The sequence below is a fragment of the Primulina tabacum genome, chromosome 7, assembly GCF_025594145.1.
Source record: "Primulina tabacum isolate GXHZ01 chromosome 7, ASM2559414v2, whole genome shotgun sequence".
Taxonomy (NCBI): Eukaryota; Viridiplantae; Streptophyta; class Magnoliopsida; order Lamiales; family Gesneriaceae; genus Primulina; species Primulina tabacum.
The window spans coordinates 40,293,863-40,319,359 of record NC_134556.1 but is presented as its reverse complement, the minus strand read 5'-3'; the positions used below and the strand labels follow the sequence as shown (position 1 = coordinate 40,319,359).

Below are 25,497 nucleotides of genomic sequence, written 5' to 3'. Positions count from 1 at the left end.
AATTGCATGGTTTTGATAATCTCAAATTCAAATTTTCCTTTATATTTAGAACCTGCGCTTTTTGTCCCACCCCACTCGTGAGTGGGAGATGTAAGGATTGAAAACCGAGTAAGACTAAAACCCCCCTCCCCGAAGTTCGAATAAAAAAAGCCTTATTCATTATATTATCTCAAAACTACTAATATTAAAAGTAACACCTGAGTGTAAATTGCCAAAACCTCATTAAAATAATGATGCAAAAAAAAGCTCTATTTATCGAATGTAAATTGCCAAAAACCACCATTATTACATGTTATTTGGGTTGAAATTTTAGATTGGCACACCACAATGCAAAATCTGGTTAATTAACAGGTAAATTGGATCCTATCTTGTTTTTCTAACTTTTTAAAAATTATTGTATCATAAAAAAGAACATCGTGCAAGCTTCAGCCGAATGGGCTTGAAATAGCTGTCCACGGTCAGCTCTTCAAAAATAGTTGCAAAAGTCATAGATGTCCAAAACGGTCAGATCCTCAATGACAAAATTGCATGTAATACTCCATTGGTCCAGCATCTTACTCATGCGGGCTCCCACCCCGTGCGACCTTCCCTTGCTTGGATTCTGAAAATTCAACCAGTCCACGGTTTGGTCTGTGGTTGGGATAGCAACTCCATGAGAAGTCCATATAAATCCCCGCAAATGGCTTATCTTGTGTGCTACCCATCATCGATAAAGCTTACCAAAAATCCCTGCAAGAACAGGCTCCATCAACAAACTTGTGGAACCGAACTCGGTCCCTAACTACAATCTCTCTATCATACAATCTGCTTATAGTCTTTGTCACTTCATGACAGTCCACACAGACCCTAAGGTTTTTCACTATTCTGATCACTACAGGCCCTTTAGTCTTCAACAAACCATAAGCAATAGCCAGTCTTTCACTGTGCTCCCAAAGAGCTTCTTGCTTTTCTGCATCCCCTACATTCTGCAATATAGCTGCAATCCAGGGATGGTGTCCAAATTCAAAAACCCTTTCAGACACTTCTAATAGAACTTCTCTTATGTCCTTTGCCTCCGGATGGGACCATTTTCCCATCACAAATTCATGCACGTGACCCTCAATTTCGATAGAGGAGCAACCGGGCACAGCCTTGATGCCCCTATCCTTCATTTGTCTCCTCACACCACTCATTTTTGCCCAATCCGAGCATGATGCATACAACCTTGAAAGTAATATGTAATTCTCTGCATTTAGTGGCTCTAATTCAAGAAGCCGCTCTGCTGCAATCTCAACGTAATCCATCATCTTATTGTTCTTGCAACAAACAAGTACCGTTCGCCATATTGCTGGATTTGGAGCGATTGGCATACTTTCAATAAATTCATAAACCTCTGCAATCTGGTTTGTCCGACACAACAAATCGACCATGCTGCCATAATGCTCCATGGACGGATCAATGCCAGACTCAAGCATGCCAGACCAAAACTTTTTACCCTCAGAAATCAGCCCACCATGGGCACAAGCTGATAATACACCGATGAGTGTCACATTGTTCGGCTCAACCTGAAAGAAACATTAAAGAAAGAGTTCAGTATGAACCTAATCACAAAACTTAAAAACAAATAGTATGAAATATGCACAAATAAGGACTCGTATATGCATGTGATATGGAAGACTAGCTGGGATCAAACAGCTGTAATCATCAGCAAAGATCCGAACTTAGCATTCCAACACATCTGTTCACTACACATAGATCGCAAGATTCATTAGTTGATAAAGAAAAAGGTGTTAATTTCTTCACCCTAGCTTCTGCCATTCTTGCGAAAATCGTCAAGGCTTCTTCTGAAAGGCCATTTAAAGCGAACCCTATGATCATGGTGCTCCAAGCCTTGGCATCCTTAAAGGGAATGGTCTCAAAAACTTCACTCGCCTTCTCGATACACCCACATTTTGCATACATATTAACAAGCGCTGTTCTTACTCTGAGATCATTATTTATCGCTTTCTTATCAATAAAAGCATGCAGCCATCTCCCCAAATCCAAAGCCCCGCTCACAGCACAAGCCGAAATGACACTGACAACAGTCATTTCATCAGGCATCACACCAGTCCTTTGCATCTCCCTGAACAACTCCAATGACTCATTCACCATTCCAACTCTCGAGTACCCGCCAATCATGGTGCTCCACGCCACAACATTTCTCTCAGTAATTTCATCAAACACTTTCCTCCCTAAGTCCATTTTCTCACATTTCGTGTAAAAATTCAGCAACGACGTCTGAACAAACAAATTTCCACCCAGCCCAGACGCTATCGCATGCTTATGAACCTGCCTCCCTTCTTTAAACGCCACTAAAATCGAACAGCACTTCAACACAAAAGCCAGGGTGAACGTATTTGGTTTCGGGAATTTATCTCGAACCAATTTTCTGAACAAGAACACGGGTTCTTGACATGGGTTTTGCGCAAGAAACCCTCTCATCACCGTATTATATGCGAATATACTTGGATACGGTATCTGCGAAAGCAGCCGTCTCGCATAGTCTATGTTCCTGTAGGCAGCAAAGCACAGAACTTTGGAGAGAGCAAACGAGAGAGAATTGGATGAAAGGTGAAAATGAATGAGAGCTTGTGCGTGGATTTGTCGGACGACTCTCATGTTGGAGCATTTTCGTATCAGCGATGCAACTCTTTCTTCTGCTTCTTCCTCCTCTTCTACCATCTTTTAAATATTTCTTTCTTGCAGCTAATCTATGCAATGCTATTCTAATCTTTTCTCCATGAATTGGCCTATTATCGGATCAAACATGAAATTTAAAACATCTTCTGTACATAAATTCAATGCTTAAAGTTGAAATGCATCGGATTTTATTTCAATATGAGTCCGAATGTTGGAGATTTTTATTCCGGAGAATAAATTCAATGTTCCCAACCCGAACATTGTGTTGGAATGAAAAAAAAATGGGATTTTAAATTCGAAGTATATTTTGCACACTTGTAACAATAATAGAATAATAGCCAGAGATCCAATTAAAGAGGGTTTGTATTGGATAGTTGGTGATGTGGCGTAAATTAGAATATATGATGATAGTTGGATTCCAGCATTCCAAAAGGAAATCTCATCTCATCTACCAGAGGAGATTATGGTCGAGTGCAGACAGTGGATCACTAATGGACAATGGGACTCTAGCATCTTGTTTAATCGATTTGGAGATTCAGAGGATCTCACTCCCAAGCACCCAAAGAACACGACAGGATTGGTTTTTTGATGACAAACGTAAATATTCAGTCCGAAGCGGTTATAAGAAGGGAACTGGTTTTTATGATCCATCGGATAGTTGCTCTGAGAATGAGCTGTGTAGTTAGTGCAAATGGTCGTGGTCCCTTAATCAACCACCTATAAGAAAGATATTTTTTGGCGTGTTTATCATAATATCATAGTTGTAACTTTATCTAGACGCCAGGTCCCGGTAGACGAACGATGTCAATTGTGTGATAATGGAATGGATACAACTACCCATTCTTACTGTTCTGTCCAGCCATAGCCCACCTCTGGAAAACCACAAAGTTCTACCATGTTCTGACAACCAAATATGGAGCTTCGACTTTGGAGCTATGTGGTTGGTTACGTGAATCATTTTCTAATGCTGAATGCGAAGAGAATATAAATTGTATAATGCAGATGTAGGTGGCGTGGAAGGAACGACAGAGAGAATTCATGAGGGAAAAGGGTATTACGTAGCTAGCAATGTTTCAGGACATATGGAATATCTGGAAGAATACAGAAGCACCTTGCGTCAAAATAAATTCTCCACAAGTGCCTACTCTGAAGCCAAAATCTTTGAGAAATGGAAGTTACCCGAACTCGGAACCTGGAGATTAGATGTGGACACATGCTATGACAAAGAGCACGAAATCTATGGAACATGAGGCATTATTGGAGCTAGCAACAGATCAGGGGTTATTGCATTTGGACATGCAGAGTATATCCAAACCACTTTCGGTGGTTGACGAAGAACTACTTGCAATCCAAGAAGGTCTGAAGATAGCTAAAGAACGACATTGTTATCCCATACAAATTGTGTCGGATTCTCTTTTGACAACGTAAGCGAGAATTTGAACCATACTGGTATTCAAGTTTTTGAAGCTTCGAAACTACTGGATGAACTTGAGAGCACGGGAATTATCCATGTCCGATGTTCGACGAATATGGTCGCATATCATATTGCTAAATTTCTTCTTGCCCCCAAATCTCACTCTTTGGTAGGTGACGATTAATATCAATACAAAGTTTTCAGAATTTTAGATAAAAAAATTAATAATAACAGCGTGTTTTGATAGTTGTTTCTTTTTTTAATTATTATTAAAAGATACCATTACCATGCACACGAATTTAACTTAACACGTTTATTATTACCATAGGTTTTAGAGGGATTTTGTTTAAAAAAAAATTAATTCAAGGTTTTAGAGGGTTTTGTATAGTTGCATTGCAAAATATATTTTCTTCACTGTTTTTTATTTTTTAAAAAATGGTGTAAAGTTATTTTATAGCCTATATCAAATTATAATTTATCAATACTTTGATTATTTGACTCCTTTGGCTAAATAAATATTCACTAGATTTCAGTTATTTCATAACTGGATATAATTACATTCTATAATTGGCAGTACAATTATAAGCAACATCAGTCTTCACAATTTGGCGTATTTTTTGAGATTTTCGGCAGCATCTCTCGCGGATTCTGGCACCGGTAAGTTACAAAGAAGAGTAACTCTTGATGATGCTATCAATATTTTAACTTCAGTCTTGGAAGGATCACATTTCCACAAGTTAACCTCCCATACCTGCTCAAAAATACCTCCATAGCTTAGTTATATATATACATTTATCTACATAATAAATTGTTCTACGACGCCCACTTATGCACATGCCGCGTGCCTCTTCAATCAGTGAAATCTAAGGCACAAGATCTTGCCAACACTGCTTGGTACTCGAAAGCAAATCTTGACTTAGGTGAAACACAATACCAACAAAAAAGGGTATTCTACCTGAATGGTTTTACCAACATTCACTGGAGCAGCCTCAGCAATGACAAAGTCGCCTAAGTTTGCGCTTTTTAAATGATTGATGCTAAGATGAAGGCCCGCCACTCTTTGAAGACCGGAGGCGACGTGAGCTCCCATGCTAGCCAGTGACTCTGCTATCAAAGCAGACACCCCTCCATGAAGCACCTTGAATGGCTGCACACCCACATACCAAGTTCTCAATCGCAATTCTCAGTTCACCAATCATGTACTTAATTGCCATATGAATCAGGGACTATTCTATGTCAATATCTATTACTATACATAACAAAAAAAAGCATCTTAGATTATCTATCTCTAGCTTAATTCAATTGGTGTGCCATTTTCTGAACTTTCGAGAAGACATTTAACTAATGAGGAACAGTCCGTTCAAATTTATACAGTATACGCCTTGTTGACTTAAAAAAGACCAAAGCATAGGAATACCACCTGACAACATTTGGAGTTGATCCGAAGATGGCCTGAAACCTTTTTAGCTGAAATCTCGTCAAGCTCAAAGCCGATTGTATGAAGTGGCGTATCCAGAACCTCCGTCTTTGACGACGCCGGTGGTGGTGGTGGTGACTCCATTATATAATCAAGGACTCTTGATGAATTTATTTGATTTCTCTTCTTGGCAAGGAGGAACGAGTTCTCTCGCTCTTCACCAACTTAGATTAATCGGTATCCTGTTTGCCAAGTATATATATTATCGGGGTGTGAATTTCACTGAGATCAAGCAACACGAAAAAATTGTCAAAGTAGGCAACTCAATTTAAAAAAAAGAAGAAAAAAGAATCATGGTTCGAATTTAATGTCAAATGGGTAATGGCGAATTTCAATAAGACTAAATTTCGCATAGCAACCGGTAAAAGTAGGCGGCTAGATAGTTGGAGAAAGAAATTAAAGATTTCCACTTTGTCAAGATTCTGAATGAGACCCATTTGGGAAAAGATCATTGACCTGAAACTTTTAGGCTTTGTTCTATGTGGAGTGTACCCAGCAATTTTCCCAGCGGTTAACCCGAAATGAGACGGGTTCGGGGATACGTTAATGGGTTTGGTTTCGGGTTCGGGGATTTTTAAAATCCCCGAAAGATACTGGAACGAGTAGGAATTGGCAACATTAATAATTTTAGTAATAAATTAAACCTTCAATTGTCAAAAAAAAAAAAAGGAAATTTGCATAATCACCTTCAAAATCATCCAATTGACTAGAAATCCCAAAGACACAAACTAATCCCAGAAAAAATTATATTGGCAGAGTTGCGATTCAGATACAGGAGGACTAAAAGTCAAATCAAAGCTCGAAATATACGCAACAATGAAGAACTAAATATTAACAGATAAGTGAAGCCACCTGGCTATATAAGGCGAAACAAAGCTAGCTACGAGAATTCAGAAGCTCCGGGCGGGTATGGCTCGAAGAAAACTTAAAAGGGGTGGGAATCTACTGATCTCCATCTGCACAAAAATTGATCTTGGAGTAGAAGAAGGGATGATGTTGCAGGCCATCGAATGGTGGTTGTAGAATTTGACAGCTTTAGAAATTGTGTGAATGGCCCACAATGTTGAAAATATTTTCATGAATTTAATATTTGATTTCCCATTTAATTTCGGTATAATCCATATAAAATTTAAGTCGAGTGCCAAAGGGTTGTTTTCACCATTCAGTACTTCGACAGGGTTAATCAAATTATTGCTGAAAGATGTGGAGCACAATTAGTAATCAAATCTCCAAATAAAAAGTACCATAAACAATTGTGCACTTTTTTTGGATGAATATGTTGCATAAGGTTATCTGACTAGCGTGGTTTACAGATTATTAATTTAACACGCAGAAGTTTACCCAACGCTTGTCGAAGAGTAATTGCTACGGTTTCAAAGACCATAAAATAATTCACGAAATCATAGATGATTTTGGTATTATGTACACAATGAGAGGTGCTCATGATACGGTTTGAATTTATTTTATAGTTAATCACGTTTTGAATTGATTTTTAAAATGAATTGGTGTAACAAACGTTAATAGAAAACTCATTTAACTTCTCGTTCACTCAACTTTGAAAGACATATAAATGTTGTTACTAACGCACGTTATTGGGGAGAACTGTTTTTACTTTTAATCATGTTTCTTTTCACGTAATTTTGGTTTTTTATGTTATCTAATTTTTGTTTTAGTTTGTTATTTTTTTTGACGATTTTAGTTTTTTTTCGATGTGACGTTGATGTGACACAAATGAAGCGCTGACATGTATAGTGCCAGATCAACGTTCTTAATTAAAAAATGGACTAAAGTTGCATAAAAGCGAAAGATACATTACTAAAACGAAATCTAATAACATAGAACACCAAAATCGTAAAATGACAGAATTACATAATCAAAAAATGCAGTTTTCCTCATGTTATTGATATATCTGCATTTTTTTTTATACTTGACAGATGATTTTATATGAACCTTGTTTATTCTTTGAAATTTAGCATTTTGTATTCATATATATATATATATATTCACATTGGCATATAACATCGGGTAATTATAAATAAACGTGGGGGACGAAAACATAACTAATTCTGAAATCAGATGGCAAGAATTCATGTCAATTCCAATCTCCTTATATAGATATATATTAGAAAATCCAATCCTTAATGATCACATAAAATGTGAAATTTGTTTTCCTAAAATAACTTATATCATGTTCATCTTCCATATGTAAATTTAACTATACACTACTCAAATATCCGATGTACTTAAATTTCTGCTAAAAATGTAAAAATTACCAAATTATTAAGTATTTTATATATCAATTCAGAAATCATATAAAATAGTAGCACTTTCCAATTTTAAACCATGACCAAATACATCTGTTTAAGTGTATACATAAACCCACAGAATTCTGAATAGAGAACAAAATTAAGGATGGCAAACTCCAGAGCTTTGCAGTTGTTTCTCATATTCGTGGTCATGTTTTCGATAGGTGGGCAACTTTTATCACATTTATTAACGAAAGAATATATATAAATAATTAATAATATGGAAATATTTTTGCTTTGTTTGCAGGTGCTAATCACGTTTACGCCGAAGGATACGTTGACTGTTACGGGGGATCCTATCACATTGGCCACTGCGATTACAGAAATCAAGCCGATGACATCAAGTGTAATGGTTTCTGTCGTGATAATGGTTGCGGGTCTGGGGCTTGCATCAACCACAATCCGAACCCGAAAAAGAATCTCTGCCGATGCTTTTCTCAATGACTTGAAAATTTTTCATGGAACTAATTTTTTATTTCCCGTTTAATTTTTGTACGATCGAAGTTATGATCATTGCTAGAGCATAGTCCTGTGATCTTGATGATGTCGAGATTTACTTGTCAAAATATAAAATTTATGATTCGATTATACCATATATATTTTGTGAAACATAATTCGTTTTTTATGAGCCATTTGTGCAGTATAATAATTTACGGAGTATATCTTTCAATAATAATAATAATAATAATAATAATAATAATAATTCATGTTTTATATGCTGAAATTTATAATTTATTTAAATAATACGTAACATAACCTGTGTGCAAAAAATTACTCTCAACTTTATCAACGATTTAATATTTATTATATCCGGTCTTATCATTATATAAATGCATGTTACGGATATTACTATCTGCAGCGTGCGTTTAATGCACGTCGTTATTTATGTCAAGTGCAACAATATTAACAGCGCACATATATGTGCACGCCGTTAAAAGTAATATTACACGCTGTTGATGACGTGCTACGGAAAATCATTTTTCTTGTAGTATATATACAATTCCATGTATAAAGAAAGTAGGTTTAGAATAGGCGATCGATCAAGTCCCGTCCACGTAATTTTTTGCTAAAAAGGTAATGTATCAAAATATGAAATCTTTAGAAACTTGAAAATTCAGATCATAGTTTAACATATATAAAATATTAGATAATTGCATTTCCTTTTTTGAAATAATTCAAAATTACGCTTGCCAATCCAGACCATCAAATGCATCTATTTAAATTGAAAATTATATGTATGTATGTGTGTATATATATATATATAGGATAAACGAAAGCATTAAAACGAAGACAATCATTAGTTAAATTAAATATCAGCAAACCAAAGAGGAAAACCAGTGCGATACGGACTTGTAGTTGTTACACACACGATGGATTTTTAAGATGGCAAGGGGCTTTAAAAGGGAATTAGATAGCCACTATCAAGGGCATGACTGGATTCTTATTTGGTTGAATTGTGTAGTTGTTGGAGGAAAAAATGGCAGCTAAATTAAATACATCGTCTCCTCTTTAGCGGGAACGCTTACGCTTGTGTATGCTGTTGACCATTTAACTGCTTATCAGAAGATTTTTGGAGGTATATGTTGAATGCATCAAACTCGAAACTTAGTCTATATAATTTTCTGGTATTGTGACTCCATTGCATTGCACTGTAGGTACTACGGTTTCAGATAATAAAGAATGACGGCTATGGCCTCGTAACGCGAAAATTTCATTGTCAGGTCCAGCTTGATCAATGAACGGCACGCACAGCTTTTTCCGTCTTCTCGTGGTGTAGAGCTCAAGTTTTTTTTTTTTTTTTTTTTAATCATTGGCCACCATTAATGAATACGCTTTGAGGAATTTCGTCGTCGAACGTTTTTCTCGTGATTCTGCCTCACACCGGCATGCACTCGTTGCAGCTAGCATAACAGGTGAAAATAAGTTGCCTTGCGGTATGTTCAGCATACTTCTTGTCAATGATTGGTGCATGCTAGGTTTTTGAAGGGCTTCGTTGGTTTTTACTTTAATTTTCATATGATATATACGATAAGAACACGTACTGTATATATATACGATAAGAACACGTACTATATATGCTGCTACATCGAGAGGTGATCACTCTCGTTCGATGCTTCACACAAGCATTTCTGGCAGGTGTTTCACATCATTTAGTACTGCTAACTCCAAGTCGATTCTGGAGTCGCGAAGCGTAAGCCTTGTGTCCCTCGGGGCCGAATAATACAATCGAATATGTACTCAATGCTGTGTGTTTTTGTGTGATATTGCCGTAACGAAATCTTTTAATTTAATTTTTATTGCGGGTGCTTCACCTTTCATTCACGTGAGGCTTTAAAATTTGCCTAATTACCTCTTGTGATATATATAATTAAATATATGGTGGTTGGCCTCGTGGCTTGTGATTGATTTATACAATTCAATGCGTGTACATGTTTCTGGTTATGAATTGGGGGACTTAATTGTTGGGTTTGTCTCCCTCGTGTGAGATATTAAAAACAAAACTAAATTTTATAAAATTTGGAGCCAATCAAAATTTTTTATATATAATATAAATATATAACAAATAAAAAAAAATTTAAATCCGACCAGTCCACCTCCGACCTTTATTTATTTATTTATTTTTCTAATTCAAGATTTTCTAAATTTGGATCAGCCACCCAATGCCACGAAGAAAAGTGTAGGACTTGGATGCATCGATGCATGTTCAATCTCGATAACTCGACAAAAACACATGTTCCTTTCCTCAAAAAATAAAAAAGAAAAAATTTCTCATATAAATATCGAAAATTCATACATGTTATCGTGGTTATATTATCAATTATCTATTAATAAATTAAAACTTAAAAAGCATAGGAAGAATATAATTTAAATAAATGGTGTTTTTATATCAAAATGCGACAAAATTAATCATATATACAGGTTGGAATATTTTAAGTTTTGATGATGTGCTGAAAATAGAAACAAAAAAATATTAAACTCGATAGTCAAATAATTCAGTAAACGCTCAGAACAACAAATGTTAAGAAAGTTTTAAGTGCTTTTGACGATATCAAATCCAAAATAACAATTTTGGAATTTCAACATAACTATGAATATATTTTTAATACGACTGAAATCAATAATCAGTGAATCTTGAGTTCAGACATTTAATGCAGTTTATTATTTCGGCAAAATACAAAAAATATCTGATACTGAGTACTATTTTTGAATAAAAATCTTGTACGATCTAATTATGGCTTGTTCAGTTTTGACCGTTGATCATCTGTATAAAATCATTACTCAAAAGTCACTCTACATTTTGCTATCAATCTTATATATTAAAATATTCAAAAAACTCACCATCAACAATTAACGTGCCTTAAAAGAACAAAATTTCATTTTCTATATAGTGTAAATATGACATGAACTTGAAGATATATAAATCTTATGGTGAGTTTATTCTACAGGGAGTTTTGTTTTTGTTTTTAAAAAAAATTATTAAAATTTTAGTTTCTTGATTTATCCAATTCAAACCCCTGGAAAAATGTTTATGATCAGGTATTAGAAGTTTTATTTTTATTTTTTAAAAAAAATTAAGTGAATCCAAACATGATGCAATCTTCAATATCATTAATTTAAAATTAATTGTTATATTTGGTCTAAAACACGAGATGATCTATCTATGATTCATCTATATATATATATATATATATATATAATGATTTATATGAAATAAAGACGTATTATAAATACAAAGACAAAAACTTGTGCGAGGCGGTCTCACGGATCGTATTTTGTGAGACGAATATCTTATTTAGTTCATCCATAACAAAAATATTACTTTTTATGCTAATAGTAATTATTTTTTATTATTAATATCGGTATGGTTGACCCGTCTCACAGATAAAAATTCATGAGATCGTATCATAAGAGACCTACTCAATGTCAAAACTCGTGACCAGTGAAAAGCAAACATTAAGCAGAAATAAAATAAAAAATTTGAAAATCATACCAATAAAATTAAATGAAAACAAATACTATGACAGTACAGTGGATCAATTATTGACTTCCCTTTTTCTCTTTGTAATAATTTTTTTCCTTTGCCCGACCTTTTTTGTAATAGCCAGCTCTGCATACTGTTCGCTCCTCCCTTTAAACCTTTTTCCCTTTTTCCTTGAAATCTCTCTTTTTCAAGGACACCATTCTTCTCTGCTTCTCATAAATTTTTGAAGAAAGAAAGGATTTTGGAGATCTTGCAAAGGTTTGTCGATTGATTTTTCCTAAGCGGATCTTCTTCATTCATGAATTTGATATATTTATTTTATGTCGTGGTATGCATTATGTGATCATTTGATTTGTTTGTCGTGATCTGAACTGTTATTCTTGGTTATTTGGAAGATGGCTTTGCTCTTGCATTCGCTAAGCTGTTGTTGATTAATCTGATCGGAGAAATATGCACCTTTCTATGATCTTTACTTAGTATAATGCTGAAAACTCAAGAAACGGATGATCTTTGCTTTGTACAATGCTATCGTGTTCTCTTAATGTTGAGAGGGGACCGATTGAAAAATGGACCCCGATGATGTATTGAATTTTCTATTTTTAGCTTTTGAAGTATGGAAAAATTTGCTTTTTGATTAATTTGTTCATCTAGCTGCGAAGATTTATGAATCATCAAGCAAGTGTCCAAGAGCTGGTTTTGGTGATCAGCTTTGTTTTTATTCTCATGTTGTGGCTCCTTAATGGCGGCCTGAAAGTTGGAATTAGTGGCATACGAGTCCTAAGCCCGGAACAACATTTAAGACTCTTTGCTCGGAGGCATCCACAGTCGCAAAGGCTGAAGCACATATATGGGTAGGATAGGAGTGATGAAACTCTTCTGAGATTAGAAATTGGGAGGGAGAGAAAGGAGCTCAGTACTGGAAGGTCGCACCCTAAGAGAGTCAAAATACAGAGATACATATATTGATTGCCACCTTCTTATAGCCTGTGAACCCCCAAGAAGGTAGCATTAGGATTTCAGACCTCTGATTATTTTTCTAATTTTCTTGCCCATTAACGAATCTTATGATATTAAGTAGTTCCTATGGTGGGTGTGGGTGTGCGGGTGTGTTTAATAATAGAAAAAACTGAAGAATATCATGTCATCGTTATTTTGCAAACCTTGGTCTGTTCCAGATGATGTGTCCAGAGCTCCTGTTACAGATATATAAGATAATATATTCAAGTTAGTTTGGGTAAAAGAATATATTCAAGCTAGTTTGGAATTGGATGACGTGAGTATATTTTAGCCTGCGGTTGTAGGTGAAAATTTGGGATGTTCTACCTGATAAAAACCAAGGCTATAGAACTGTACTAGCTACTTACGAATGTCATAGAAACCAAATCCAGATAAGAGTGTCATCCTGTTTTTACTTTACATGATAGATATTCACGTAAACTTCATGGGTGTTTCTGGCGCATAAGTAAATCTTGCCTGGATTTCTGTTTTCGTCATAATTCATTGCATTATTTTTATTCTGGATCCCTTGGATGTCCTAGAAAAAGTAAAACTCAAAAACTTTTTGTTGAAATTCTATCTCCATGGTGTGAATTAATTATTTCGTTGGCTAACAAAACACTAGTTAGAATCAGCGTTGTTTGACCTCATCTAGATTGTGAAAACTGGATTCTCTAAACTACTGGAAAGGTTGGTTGTCGAGTTGCAAAGTATGACAATAAAGAAGTTATACACTGTACAAGTTTGTTTCTCTTGATGACTCTCAAAATCATTTTCTTGGAATAGATTTCAGAAGGAACTAAGCTCAGAAGTGTTTCATTTTCTCAAACTAAAAGGATTGATGCTAATAAACATTATTTATGTATCAAAATGCTCCGAAGCAGTATTTATGGTTCTGCATTAGAATCTTGCCTCATATTCATGCCTATAATTTCTCCTGAAGAGAAAGCATAAAAGCTTGTGGAAATTACTAGTCAAAAGGATTACTTGGAAGAAACAAGTATTTCATAAATGCAATGATGGGTAGTTGAGGATTACTCCAGCTGGCACACTTTTGTCTCAGAATACAAAAGATACCTGCTACTGTTGATTTTTACTTCACAAACATTTAATTCAGATTTTATGGGTTGTGATTTGAACAGTCCTTTCTTGTTTGATTTCCTATTCTTGTAGATGGTAGCATTTTGTTATAATATTCTCCTCTATGGAGGTGTTATGATGCTTGATGCAACAATCACCGTGGAGTACACATTTTTGAAATGCGTTCTTGCTTATAAGTATAACTTTCTTGTTATTGTTTTCTTCCCGCAATTTATTTTGAGGAAGTGAAACATATTTCTGGAAAAATGTTTTCACTGTATCACAATCATTGGCAGTGGGCAGGATAAAAGACAATGTCTAGCTCATCCAAAGCTCTGGAACCTGCATTTCAGGGAGCGGGTCAGAGAATGTATCCACCAACCAATTATATTATTGCACCCTTATGATTTCTGTGAAAAATACATATTTGATCACTTTTATTCATTTGGACTTGTTTTTCCATTTTGAAGTTTCTACTTTTTTTGTTAGACTTAATTCGTTTCAGAGGGACCGAGATCTGGAGGATTGAGAGCTTCCAACCTGTTCCTTGGCCAAAATCTAATTTTGGTAAATTCTACTCGGGAGATTCTTATATTGTTCTACAGGTGCTTGGTTGTTTCCTCCACTCTGTAGTTATGCTTGTATTTTCAAAATTTCCACTTGGACGTACTTGATTTAGAAGTAGAGAAAATCAGGCTCTATGTGTCAGAATGATGTTTAATTAATCGTTTTCTCTCTCTTACATGTAGACAAGTGCTGGTAAAGGAGGTGCTTTTCTTTACGACATACATTTCTGGCTTGGAAAGGATACTAGCCAGGTTCAAACTTATACTTCTTGGTCCTAGGATCACTTCAATGGTGTCACTCTTGTAACTCGAAGCTTCATGTTTTTTTAGGATGAAGCAGGAACTGCAGCTATCAAAACTGTTGAACTAGATGTTGTTCTGGGTGGTCGGGCTGTGCAATACAGGGAAATACAAGGGCATGAGTCTGACAAATTCTTGTCATATTTCAAGCCATGCATCGTACCATTGGAAGGTGGTGTTGCATCTGGATTTAAAAAACCAGAAGAAGAAGAGTTTGAAACGCGGTTGTATATTTGTAAAGGAAAAAGAGTTGTGAGATTGAAGCAGGTGGAGTAACATCCAGTGTACCACAGAATTGTAAATATCGAGAGGAAATAAAATAATGTTATTCCTATGACATGTAGGTTCCTTTCTCCCGGTCCTCCCTAAATCATGACGATGTCTTTATTCTTGACACGGAAGGCAAGATATTTCAATTCAATGGTGCAAACTCCAATATTCAGGAGAGAGCCAAAGCATTGGAAGTAATTCAGTTTTTGAAGGACAAACATCATGAAGGGAAGTGTGATGTTGCCATCGTCGGTAAGAACACTCCTTCAATGGCTTCTGTTTTATTTGGTGTTTTATGTTACTTTGTTGTTTTTGACGTGGCATTATATTAAATTGTCTCTGAATGTGATTCTCCGCTTCAGATGATGGAAAATTACAAGCTGAATCAGATTCTGGTGAATTCTGGGTTCTCTTTGGCGGGTTTGCTCCAATTGCTAAAAAGGTTGCTACTGAAGACGATATTATTCCTGAGAAAACTTCTGCCCAGCTTTATAGGTTGTTATTTTTCACATCTGATTAGTTTTATCTCTGAGTTAGTCATTAGTCGTTATAAGTTTGTATGTCTATGGTAATTGCTAAATCTATTAGCAACGGATAGCATAAAAAATCAAGTTCTCGATGACTTGAAATTGGGCATTTCTTTTTCGATTTTGATGGATCAATTGGATCTAGAAAGTGAGAGGCACCACATTTATGGTGACAGTAATTAACTTGTGCTTACAAGTTACGTCCTTTCCCTACAGCATTATTTCTGGTCAACTCAAGGCAGTTGATGGTGATCTTTCAAAGTCAGTTCTAGAAAACAATAATTGCTATTTGTTGGATTGTGGTTCTGAAGTATTTATTTGGGTTGGTCGGGTGACTCAAGTTGATGAGAGGAAAGCTGCTATTCAAGCTGCAGAGGTAAAAATGATGAATATCATCTGTATACGACGTAATATATGGATTTTCTCAGCCAAATGATGTTCCAGGGTTTTTTGGCTAGCCAAAATAGACCAAAAGCAACTCATATATATCGGCTTATCCAAGGCCACGAGACACATGCGTTCAAATCCAACTTTGATTCATGGCCTTTAGGGTCAGCACCTTCTGTGGCTGAGGAGGGAAGAGGAAAAGTAGCGGGTATGTCTTTTTCTCTTTTTTGCAGGTATATTTGCTCTACACGTCTTTTAAGTAACAAATATTTTACAATTTTTCAGCTTTGTTGAAGCAACAAGGTGCTTCCACGAAGGGTACAAGCAAAAGTACTCCGGTCAATGAGGAAGTCCCTCCACTGCTTGAAGGGGGTGGAAAGATAGAGGTCCATTCCCTACTTTTCTTTTATGGTTCCTCTGGAATTGACTAAGATATAGATGTTATTATATAGGTTTGCTTGGAGTTTTAATTTTTGTTTATTTTTAGGTTTGGCACATAAATGGAGGTGGCAAAAATCTTGTGGCCAATGAAGACATTGGTAAATTTTACAGTGGGGATTGCTATATTGTGCTCTATACGTACCATTCTTCTGAAAGAAAGGAAGATTACTACTTGTGTTCTTGGATTGGAAAAGACAGTACTGAGGTACCATAAAGTGTTGTGGGTTAAATAGTTAAGACAATCTATTCCTAATTGTAAATATAACAATTAGACGTGCGCTTATCACTGCATTTGACTGAAGACATTGGAAGGAGAAGGATTAATTCTAAAGATTAGTGTCTGGATTTGTATAAATGTACCAGTTTTCTATTAGTATTAGTGTGTGTATGGGGCGGGTGGTTGTATCTTGCAATTTCACTGAGCCTGCCTACAGCTCTCCTCCAATTTTTTTTTATGAGCTGAGAACATGCCTGCTGCCTGTACTTTTCTGACATCTGGAGGCTAAGAGCTTTGAATTTTGTATATTTTCCATATGCAATCATTTTGCCATTTAGTCACTAATAAAACTTGGTCCCCGATATACAGGGGGATCGAAAGCTCGCTGATAGATTGTCCAGCACAATGTATAACTCGCTGAAAGGAAGACCGGTGCAGGGTCGGATATTTCAAGGGAAAGAGCCGCCTCAATTTGTTGCCATTTTCCAGCCTATGGTGGTCCTCAAGGTATGTCTTTGGATATTGAGAATAAAAGGGAGAAAAAGAAGTTGTAAATTGAATCAAATGATAGTGAATCCGTGAATTTTCTCTAATAATCGCAACATGTTTTATTAGGGTGGAATAAGCTCAGGTTACAAGAACTATATCGCTGACAAAGGTTTGAACAATGAAACATACACTGCTGATGGTGTTGCACTCATGCTAATATCAGGAACTTCTTTGCATAATAACAAAGTCATTCAAGTTGAAGCTGTACGTCCATTGACACGTTTATACTTAATGCTGTGTACTTTTGAGGCTTTTCTCTTTCAAAGAGTTCTGCTTGTAGGGTTTAGGTTTTGGCACATCCAAGTTGAGAAAAACTTAGTCTCCTAGTTATTTGGTCGTAGGTGTATGAAATCTGAACTGTTGTATGTTTGGGTAACGTCTATGATGTTATAAATCTAATTTGGTTATTTTCTCAGGTGGCAACATCATTAAACTCAAATGAATGTTTTCTGCTGCAATCTGGATCTTCTTCTTTTAGTTGGCATGGTAATCAAAGCACCTTTGAACAGCAAAACCTAGCAGCCAAAGTCGCAGAATTTCTGAAGGTATGAAGTTTGTAAAAAATTATCTTTTTATTACATTAAATTATCATCCAGCTTGTTGGTGTCGGCACCAACTGAAAAAGAGCGACTTTCTTGCATGTGATCCGGGAAAATCGAGAAGAGAATGGGGTATGTAGGATAAAGTGAGAGAATGAGTAATAAGAATTGGGGAGGATACAAGGAGAGATGAGGAAAAATGAGGGGGTTGGGGGGTGGGGGGGTGTTGGTGCAGAGAGAGAGAGAAGAAGAAGAAGAGAAAATTTCAGCAATGTTATAATCAAAATCTGTCATCTATTTGCTATCAAAAGCCAATTTGTGAGAGTTTTACGTCAATTAAAAAAGAAACTAGATCAACCAAAACAAATATAAGATTATCACATTTACCAAATTTCAAATCTTCTCTGTATTTACGCTCTGCATCAGAAATCCTATCTTGTTTCTATTTATTCTTTTATGTACAATATCTCTTTAGAATGCATTTATGCTAAACATGTATTTCAATAGTTGAGGCAACTAGATGATAAGTATTCTGGAATTGATTCAGTTCCATTGAGGAATATGTGTTGGGATGGTTTGTTCAAGAAAAAACTAGTTGTATTACAATGTCTTTGAATGAAGTGCAGGCATAAAGATTTCGATTTCTTGATTGATTTGAACAAAAAGTTCTAGATTTCATGGATGATTTTCATTGTGAATGTCACAACTTGTGTCATATGTATAGTGCCATGCTCTGGACAATGAAATTATCTGTGAAGTGCAAACATCAAATATATGATATTAGGACTACAATATCCGTTTTTTCACAGCTATTATTTCAACCAGTTTCTTAATGCTCCATATTTGTGAGATGAACTCAATTTGCAATAAGATGTCATTACTAGGGGGTCCTTTTTATACATGTGAAAGTATCTTTATGGAATCTTCCATTGCAATTAACAACTACATTACCTTGATAAACTCAGCCTGGTTCAGTCATCAAACACGCTAAAGAAGGAACTGAAAACTCATCTTTTTGGTTTGCTCTTGGAGGAAAACAAAATTACACCAGCAAGAAGCTATCCTCGGAGGTTGTCAGAGATCCCCATTTATTTGGGTTCTCCTTCAATAAAGGTAGCAATTTTCTTCAATGTGATGATTTTTCTCTCCTTGCTTGCTTGGTCTCTTTATGTTGATATCTATAGTATAGTAGTAACATCTCTTGGCTTGTTTTGACATATTTTCTTCTCATGCACATGCTGCCACGTGGACGCCCAGGAAAGTTAGAGGTATATACTGTTAACAAAAATTGGCTAAGAAGTTCCATTTAAGCTTTAAATACTTGGCTTTCTAAATAATTATTGTTTTCTAGGTTGAAGAAATATACAACTTCTCTCAAGATGACCTCTTAACCGAGGATATATTGATACTTGACACACATGCCGAAATCTTTGTATGGATTGGTCAGTCCGTGGACCCAAAAGAGAGGCAAAATGCTTTTGAATTTGGACAGGTACTGGACATTCAGTTGTTAAAGTTGCATCTCCTATCTGTGCTCTATTGACTACTTGAAGCATGCTGCAGAAATATCTTGACATGGCTTCTTCATTGGAGGGGTTGTCTCCAAATGTTCCATTGTACAAAGTCACAGAAGGAAACGAGCCATGCTTCTTTACCTCGTATTTTTCATGGGATCCTGCAAAAGCTAGCGTATGTCATAGATGGTTATTTTCAGTTGGATGTTTTCATGATGTTATTCTGGTTCTGATTAATTTAGTGTTAACCTTACACAGAAGATGAGGACGTGCCTAAGTACTAACCCAAAATTTTACCTTTGATATCTTCTGTAAAATTTGTTAGTTTGCTTGTTTCATCTCAATCACTTCTGTAGGCATAAATCTATATCCTAATGTTACATGCCTGTGTTGACAAATGATACATGTGCATTTGCCTGCAGGTGCATGGAAACTCATTCCAAAAGAAGGTCATGTTACTCTTTGGTGCTGGCCATGCTGTGGAGGTAACATTGGTCCGAGGAATTTTCTTTGACTCTTACTGTTTCCTTTTGTCATTTGATTTTTGTTTTTTTTCATACATAACAGGAGAAGGCCAATGGTACAAATCAGGGGGGACCGACTCAAAGAGCTTCAGCATTAGCTGCTTTGAACTCGGCATTTAAATCCACTCCATCTCCGAAAGCTGGTTTGGCCTCAAAGCCCAGGGGAGCAAGTGGGGGTTCACAGAGAGCAGCTGCAGTGGCTGCTTTATCATCTGTTTTGACTGCCGAAAAGAAAGGAGATGTTTCTCCTTCCCGCTTGAATAGAAGTCCAGCTGCAGGGACTAGTCCTCATGGTTTTATAATCCTGCCCTTCTAATGCGTAATTAGACTTTTAACATTAGCCAACTTAGTTCTTTGACCAAGATAGTCACAATTCTTTCAGCTGCAGTGAAGTTTGAAGATTCTTCTGAGATTGAAAATTCCAAAGAAGTTGTGGAAGTCAAGGAATCTGAAACAATTGAACCTATCACAGAGACAAATGTGGAGGATTCAGGATCAAAGCCTGATATTGACCAGGACAAAAACAACACTGAAACCAGTCAAAGCACATTTAGTTATGAACAACTCAAGGCTAAATCTGACAACCCTGTGACTGGAATTGATTATAAGAGGAGAGAGGTTTGTAGCTTTCGATCGCTTAATCTGTCCCACTTTGGAATAATTCACTCTGCTTATTGTAATGATCCATTTCAGGCTTATCTCTCTGACAAAGAATTCCAATTCGTACTGGAAATGACAAAAGACGCATTCTATAAGTTGCCTAAATGGAAGCAGGACATTTATAAAAGAAAAGCCGATCTCTTCTAGGACTCCATTGCTTCCCAAGTACTTTTCTCTCCACCCTTTGCAGATCTTGTTTCCTCTCTTTCTATACTTCCAGCGCAACCTGATTTTATGAGGTCACATTACGCCTGGAATTCCGATTCTTATATCTTGGTGTCTGCCTTTGAAACATTTGTATTGGTTTGTCATCTGTTGATTTCTTGGAGTCGTTGTCAACATCTTGGGTACATGCAGTATTGCAGTTGAAGATTGTTGTTCAAGGGCAAGAGACAGATTAAATTCTTTGATTTGGTTATGCCAGAAGAGTTTGTGATTATTGAAGTTTTATTTATGTTTGGTGTTAAATAGTTATCTGTGTGTAAATGCTTGCATTGGCAAGGAATGTAGATGAAGTTGCTAAAAAAAAAAACCAGATGGATCGATTAAATTGTGAATGTTTTTGGGTTTTGTGAGCTAGGCAACTTTTCGATTAAGTTGAAAGTATCTAAAATTAAACGGAAATATAAACTTATCAAATTAATATTTAAATTACTTTTAGTAGAATTTATGAAACATGTTTTTTTATAGAATTTAATTCATGAATGCAGTTTTTAATAATTTAATTTTAGATAATATTTTTTGTGTTATGGATTAGTTAAATGTAGTCAATAGGAACTAGCCGCGCGATTTTTTAGATTTTTTTTTTTCTTGATAAAAAATGAGAAGACATTGGAAATATTTGGAAATTGTTGGCTAATATATTTTTATACGTGTAATTGATCACCCATGGATATTTATGTTAGACTAATCAAATATAGCAAATCTTTTTTTTTTAAGTAAACATTTTTAAATAGTTTTTCGATCAAATTTTTTTTTTTTTGTTTTCGACCCTTGGACCTCATATAGATAGACAACTCTTACATGGTCAATGTTTCCCGTCATTTCATATAAAAAATAATTCATTTGATGAATCTAAATACAATAAAACTATATTATATGCAAAATTTGAGGAAATAAAATCCATCGACTATAAACTTACTTTAATTTGTTTGAGTAATAGCCTTTATCCACTAAGTACGATCATGCGCCATTATGATTCTAGCATATGTGGGTGTAAATAAAAATTCGAACTCGAACTTGTGAAATTTTACGAACTCGAACTCATCGAGTTCAAAATAAAAGAGTTCAGGCTCGAGCTAAGGCACGAGCACAGATCTCGAGTTTGTGCTCGCTAATATGATATACATAAATGAACAATTACATTGTTATATATATTGTTTTTACTTTATATATGTTGCTAAAATATTTAAAATTAAGTTTGAGAGTGCAAGTTCATGAGCAACTTTTTTTAAGCTGAGTTTGAATCGAAGAAATTATTCGTCAACTCAACTCTTCTTTGACACGAGAGATTAAGAAGAGAACACCTCCAAAGCAAAAACTTGTGTGAGACGGATTTAGTCAGAAACCGTCGCTAATTTTAGCGACGGTGTCTTTTTTAAAAAAAAAAAAACCATCGCAATATGATAACTACGACAATGATTCGTTGTTTTAAAATCGTTGTCGTTAAATGCACTTTTCTACGACCCCTCAGTTATAACAGTTTTAAATGGCCTAAACGACAAAAGGAAAAGTTTTTCTTGTAGTGCCTCGACACCGCGTACCCGCTGTTCCTCCCATTACAGTACATAGTCCACACCGGCTCCGCCAGCAGCAGCAACTATATTAAAATGTTACATTTACGCTGTTGAGGTTTATCAAAATGAAGAAATTAATCAGATAATTTCTAAAATTACAAACACCCCATTAAATTTGAATTTATTTTACATTTTACTCCCTTAAGTTTGTATTCATCATAAATTTTTAGAGGGTAAATTTAAGAAAAATAAAAATATGAGAGGGGTGTATGTTGTTATAAGGTATCAATTTGTTACTTTTCACAAATATGAAATATGTATGTAATATTTAAATATAGTTGAAATTTTTGTCGTTAATATGATAAACTTGAATGAAAAAACTAATAAAATAAACCCTTATAATTAATATAAATTTAATAGTAAAAATAATTTTATTGTTTTAAAAGGCAAATCCTATGAAATCACACTAATTTTTTAAAGATTATCACTTAGTTAAATGAAATCCCAAGAAATCCCATCAATATCAATATAAAATGAGAATATCTCACCAAATTTCATCCAATTACATGCTTCCAAACACACATTTTCTACACTTTCCATTTTTCTCCTCAGCTTGCTGCACGTTTTTCTGTTTTCCATCAATGGTAATATTGATTAATAAACCAACACGCATAAAAATAATTTAATTAATGTAAATGGGTCAATGAAATCATCTCTAGCATAATTTATAAGTGATGAATTATTTGACATGCTAAATATATATACATAACAGAGGGAAGATCGAACGACCATGCATGCATGGGAACATTTTTGAACGAGAAATAGTGGTACACTATACATGCTAAAAATATCATTAAAATTTTTAATATTTTGTGTCAAAATTAATTTTTTTTATAACACGAATATGTGAAAATTTATATAAGATTAATTAAAAAAATTAAATGAAAAAATTGTATAAATGCACATTAAAAATTAAGAAAATGAAAATTTTATAAAAATGCATTATATATTTAAAAAAATTAATGTTTGTGATATAATATGATTGAAGTTTTATGAGTTCCCTTAGAAAATCTTAAATTCATATATAAATAAAACTTAATTTATTAAAAATATCAAATAATATTTTTAAAAATTGAGAACAATTATTAAATATGATAAATCTTTTAAGTATACAAATATCAAATAGTAATTTTAAACTATTAACAAAAAACAGAATTAGAAAAAAAAAAAAAAAAAAACATCTCAAACTTGTTTCTGGTTTTAAGTTAAAAATTACAGAAGTGGAGACAAAGCAGAAGCGATATTCACAAATACAGCAAAATAATTCTAAGTAGCTAGAAGTCAAGAAGTGTTTTCCAGAAGTTATCCCCAAAAAATGGGTTCGGTCGACCCTACCCCTGCGGGCACTGCCTGTAGGGGTCGATCCAACGGCTCGGATTTTTTCGAACCAATTTTTTTTTTTTTTTTACATAGAGGTGGGCCCGGATCACTCATGTGGAGTGATCCGGGCCGTTCATTGCCCGTGCAGGCCACGGGTAGGTTGAAACAAACCCAAAAAATGTGGGTGGGATCTGAAATCAATTGATGTAAGCGTGAAAAGAAAATGTTTGTAGCCTGTAGGGCTATATTAAAAGTAAAGGCGGACGATGACCTAAATTTGGCTTCCTTGTACCTTGCTAAATTATATTTTATTTTATATATAGAAAATCTTTATTAAACTTGTCTTCAAATCCATCACTTTTGTTTAAACACTCTTGAATTCCGTACATTTGAAATTGTTTATAAATAAATTAAATGCATTCCCTTATTTATTTTTTATATCTTCTTAACCGAAACTTAATTTTTTTTAAAATTAAATCGCCATCCTCATGTCATGTTTTAATCTAGCTAGATTCAGTGGGATGTTCCATGGAAATGAGTTTTTTTATTCATTTGTGGCTAGCATTCAAATATTTAAAAGTCTGTGATTCTCTCGAGACAAAAACTTGTGTGGGACGATTTTTTATTTAAGTCATCCATGAAAGATTATTACTTTTTATACTAAGAGTAATATTTTTTATTGTGAATATCAGTAGGGTTAACCCATCTCATAGATAAAGATTCGTGAAAGCGACTCATAAGATATCTACTCTTCTCTCGATGTTCGGCACCGTATGTAGTTTGAAACCATATGCAAAAGGCGACAAGCAACGAGGCCAAATGTATTTCCTCGAGACAATATATATTAATTAACATCGGGTTTGTAGCTCAACATGGACAAAATCAGATAATGTTAATTTTTATGTAAAAAATATTAATTTTTATCGTACGTTTTTAACAATACAGTTTTAATAAGTCTCTTGTGAGACAGTCTCACGAATTTTTATCTATGAGACGGGTTAATCATACCGACATTCACAATAAAAAGTAATACTCTTAGCATAAAAAGTAATATTTTTTCATGGATGACCCAAATAAGATATCTGTCTCACAAAATACGATCCGTGCGACCGTCTCAAACAAGTTTTTGCCTGCAGTTTTTCACCAAAGACCTACCCATTAATTAATGGTCCAACCACGAGAACGAATTTTCTCGTGGAAAAATGGGTTCTCGATAAGTTCATGGCAACGACTGACGAAGACCCTGTATTTGATTATTCTAGCAAGGAAATATACGATTTCATATAAGCATAAAATTTTCGCAGGAAATTAGTGATTTAGAACCAGGAACTTTCTCTTCCTAACAACTCTCTCTTTTTAAAAAATAATACACAACTATTTTGGATACGATCGAGGAGTTAGCATAGTCGAGTGACTCATCTTGTTGATCAAATAATCATTTAATAAGCTTCGGATCAACATATATTGTTTTTGGAATTCTGGATTAAATAATATTTAATAACTATATGTTAATATTCAATTGAAAATGTGAAATTCTATATTTTCTTAATAAATAAATAATCTGATTAACCATAGGGTTCGCAATAGCAGCCGATGATGTTGATTCCTCAGAAACAAACAAACAAACAAAAATGCACAATTCAACTTTCTCTTCTCCACTGGATTAATTTATTCAATTACGGGCTAAAAGCAACAATATGTGTCATAATTTTAATTGATTGATTGCCAAAGAAATCATTAACTACACGGAAACTTGATGATTAATAAAGTTTCAATCCCAATAACTACAAAGGTATTTATCTTATAATTTTAACAATAAACAAACTAATGATAAATAAAAGAAAAATAATAATTTAAAAAATGGAGAATTGAATTGTAGTATAAAAATATAGAAAGATTATTTAGTTAATATCGATTTATATAATTGAGACTAAATTTAGAGTTGGAACGTGTTAATAAATTTGATGGTCC

At 34.7% G+C, this 25,497-nt stretch overlaps 3 protein-coding genes across 3 annotated transcripts; 1 reads left to right on the top strand and 2 right to left on the bottom strand.

Annotated features, from left to right (window-relative positions):
* Positions 1-341: 341 nt before the first annotated feature.
* On the bottom strand, positions 342-3,254 carry LOC142552075 (pentatricopeptide repeat-containing protein At2g02980, chloroplastic-like). Its single transcript, XM_075661678.1, has 2 exons — positions 1,783-3,254; positions 342-1,544 (listed from the first exon to the last, which is right to left on the bottom strand). The coding sequence occupies exons 1-2, from the start codon at positions 2,701-2,703 to the stop codon at positions 717-719; spliced, it is 1,749 nt and encodes a 582-aa protein (XP_075517793.1). The 5' UTR covers positions 2,704-3,254; the 3' UTR covers positions 342-716.
* Positions 3,255-4,583: 1,329 nt separating this feature from the next.
* LOC142552074 (1,4-dihydroxy-2-naphthoyl-CoA thioesterase 1) lies at positions 4,584-5,725 on the bottom strand. The gene is made up of 3 exons (XM_075661677.1): positions 5,496-5,725; positions 5,031-5,222; positions 4,584-4,826 (listed from the first exon to the last, which is right to left on the bottom strand). Exons 1-3 carry the CDS (start codon positions 5,634-5,636, stop codon positions 4,674-4,676), a joined length of 486 nt encoding a protein of 161 aa, XP_075517792.1. The 5' UTR covers positions 5,637-5,725; the 3' UTR covers positions 4,584-4,673.
* Positions 5,726-11,975: 6,250 nt separating this feature from the next.
* On the top strand, positions 11,976-20,983 carry LOC142552073 (villin-3-like). Its single transcript, XM_075661675.1, has 22 exons — positions 11,976-12,098; positions 14,213-14,286; positions 14,422-14,521; positions 14,666-14,734; positions 14,813-15,049; positions 15,127-15,304; positions 15,415-15,547; positions 15,796-15,955; positions 16,024-16,174; positions 16,252-16,352; positions 16,454-16,612; positions 16,994-17,131; positions 17,240-17,377; positions 17,590-17,718; positions 18,678-18,825; positions 18,970-18,980; positions 19,064-19,204; positions 19,276-19,401; positions 19,649-19,711; positions 19,794-20,043; positions 20,133-20,368; positions 20,444-20,983. The coding sequence occupies exons 2-22, from the start codon at positions 14,231-14,233 to the stop codon at positions 20,555-20,557; spliced, it is 2,838 nt and encodes a 945-aa protein (XP_075517790.1). The 5' UTR covers positions 11,976-12,098; positions 14,213-14,230; the 3' UTR covers positions 20,558-20,983.
* Positions 20,984-25,497: the final 4,514 nt, after the last annotated feature.

Excerpts from the sequence above, each read along its gene's own strand:
- LOC142552075 (XM_075661678.1), bottom strand. The coding sequence starts at position 2,703 with ATGGTAGAAGAGGAGGAAGAAGCAGAAGAAAGAGTTGCATCGCTGATA. Across the intron at positions 1,545-1,782 it reads CAAGAATGGCAGAAGCTAGG|GTTGAGCCGAACAATGTGAC; the intron begins GTGAAGAAATTA and ends TGTTTCTTTCAG.
- LOC142552073 (XM_075661675.1), top strand. The coding sequence starts at position 14,231 with ATGTCTAGCTCATCCAAAGCTCTGGAACCTGCATTTCAGGGAGCGGGT. Across the intron at positions 14,522-14,665 it reads ATTCTTATATTGTTCTACAG|ACAAGTGCTGGTAAAGGAGG; the intron begins GTGCTTGGTTGT and ends TCTTACATGTAG. Across the intron at positions 16,353-16,453 it reads AAGGGGGTGGAAAGATAGAG|GTTTGGCACATAAATGGAGG; the intron begins GTCCATTCCCTA and ends GTTTATTTTTAG.
- LOC142552074 (XM_075661677.1), bottom strand. The coding sequence starts at position 5,636 with ATGGAGTCACCACCACCACCACCGGCGTCGTCAAAGACGGAGGTTCTG. Across the intron at positions 5,223-5,495 it reads TCAACTCCAAATGTTGTCAG|CCATTCAAGGTGCTTCATGG; the intron begins GTGGTATTCCTA and ends GTGGGTGTGCAG. Across the intron at positions 4,827-5,030 it reads ATGTTGGTAAAACCATTCAG|GTATGGGAGGTTAACTTGTG; the intron begins GTAGAATACCCT and ends ATTTTTGAGCAG.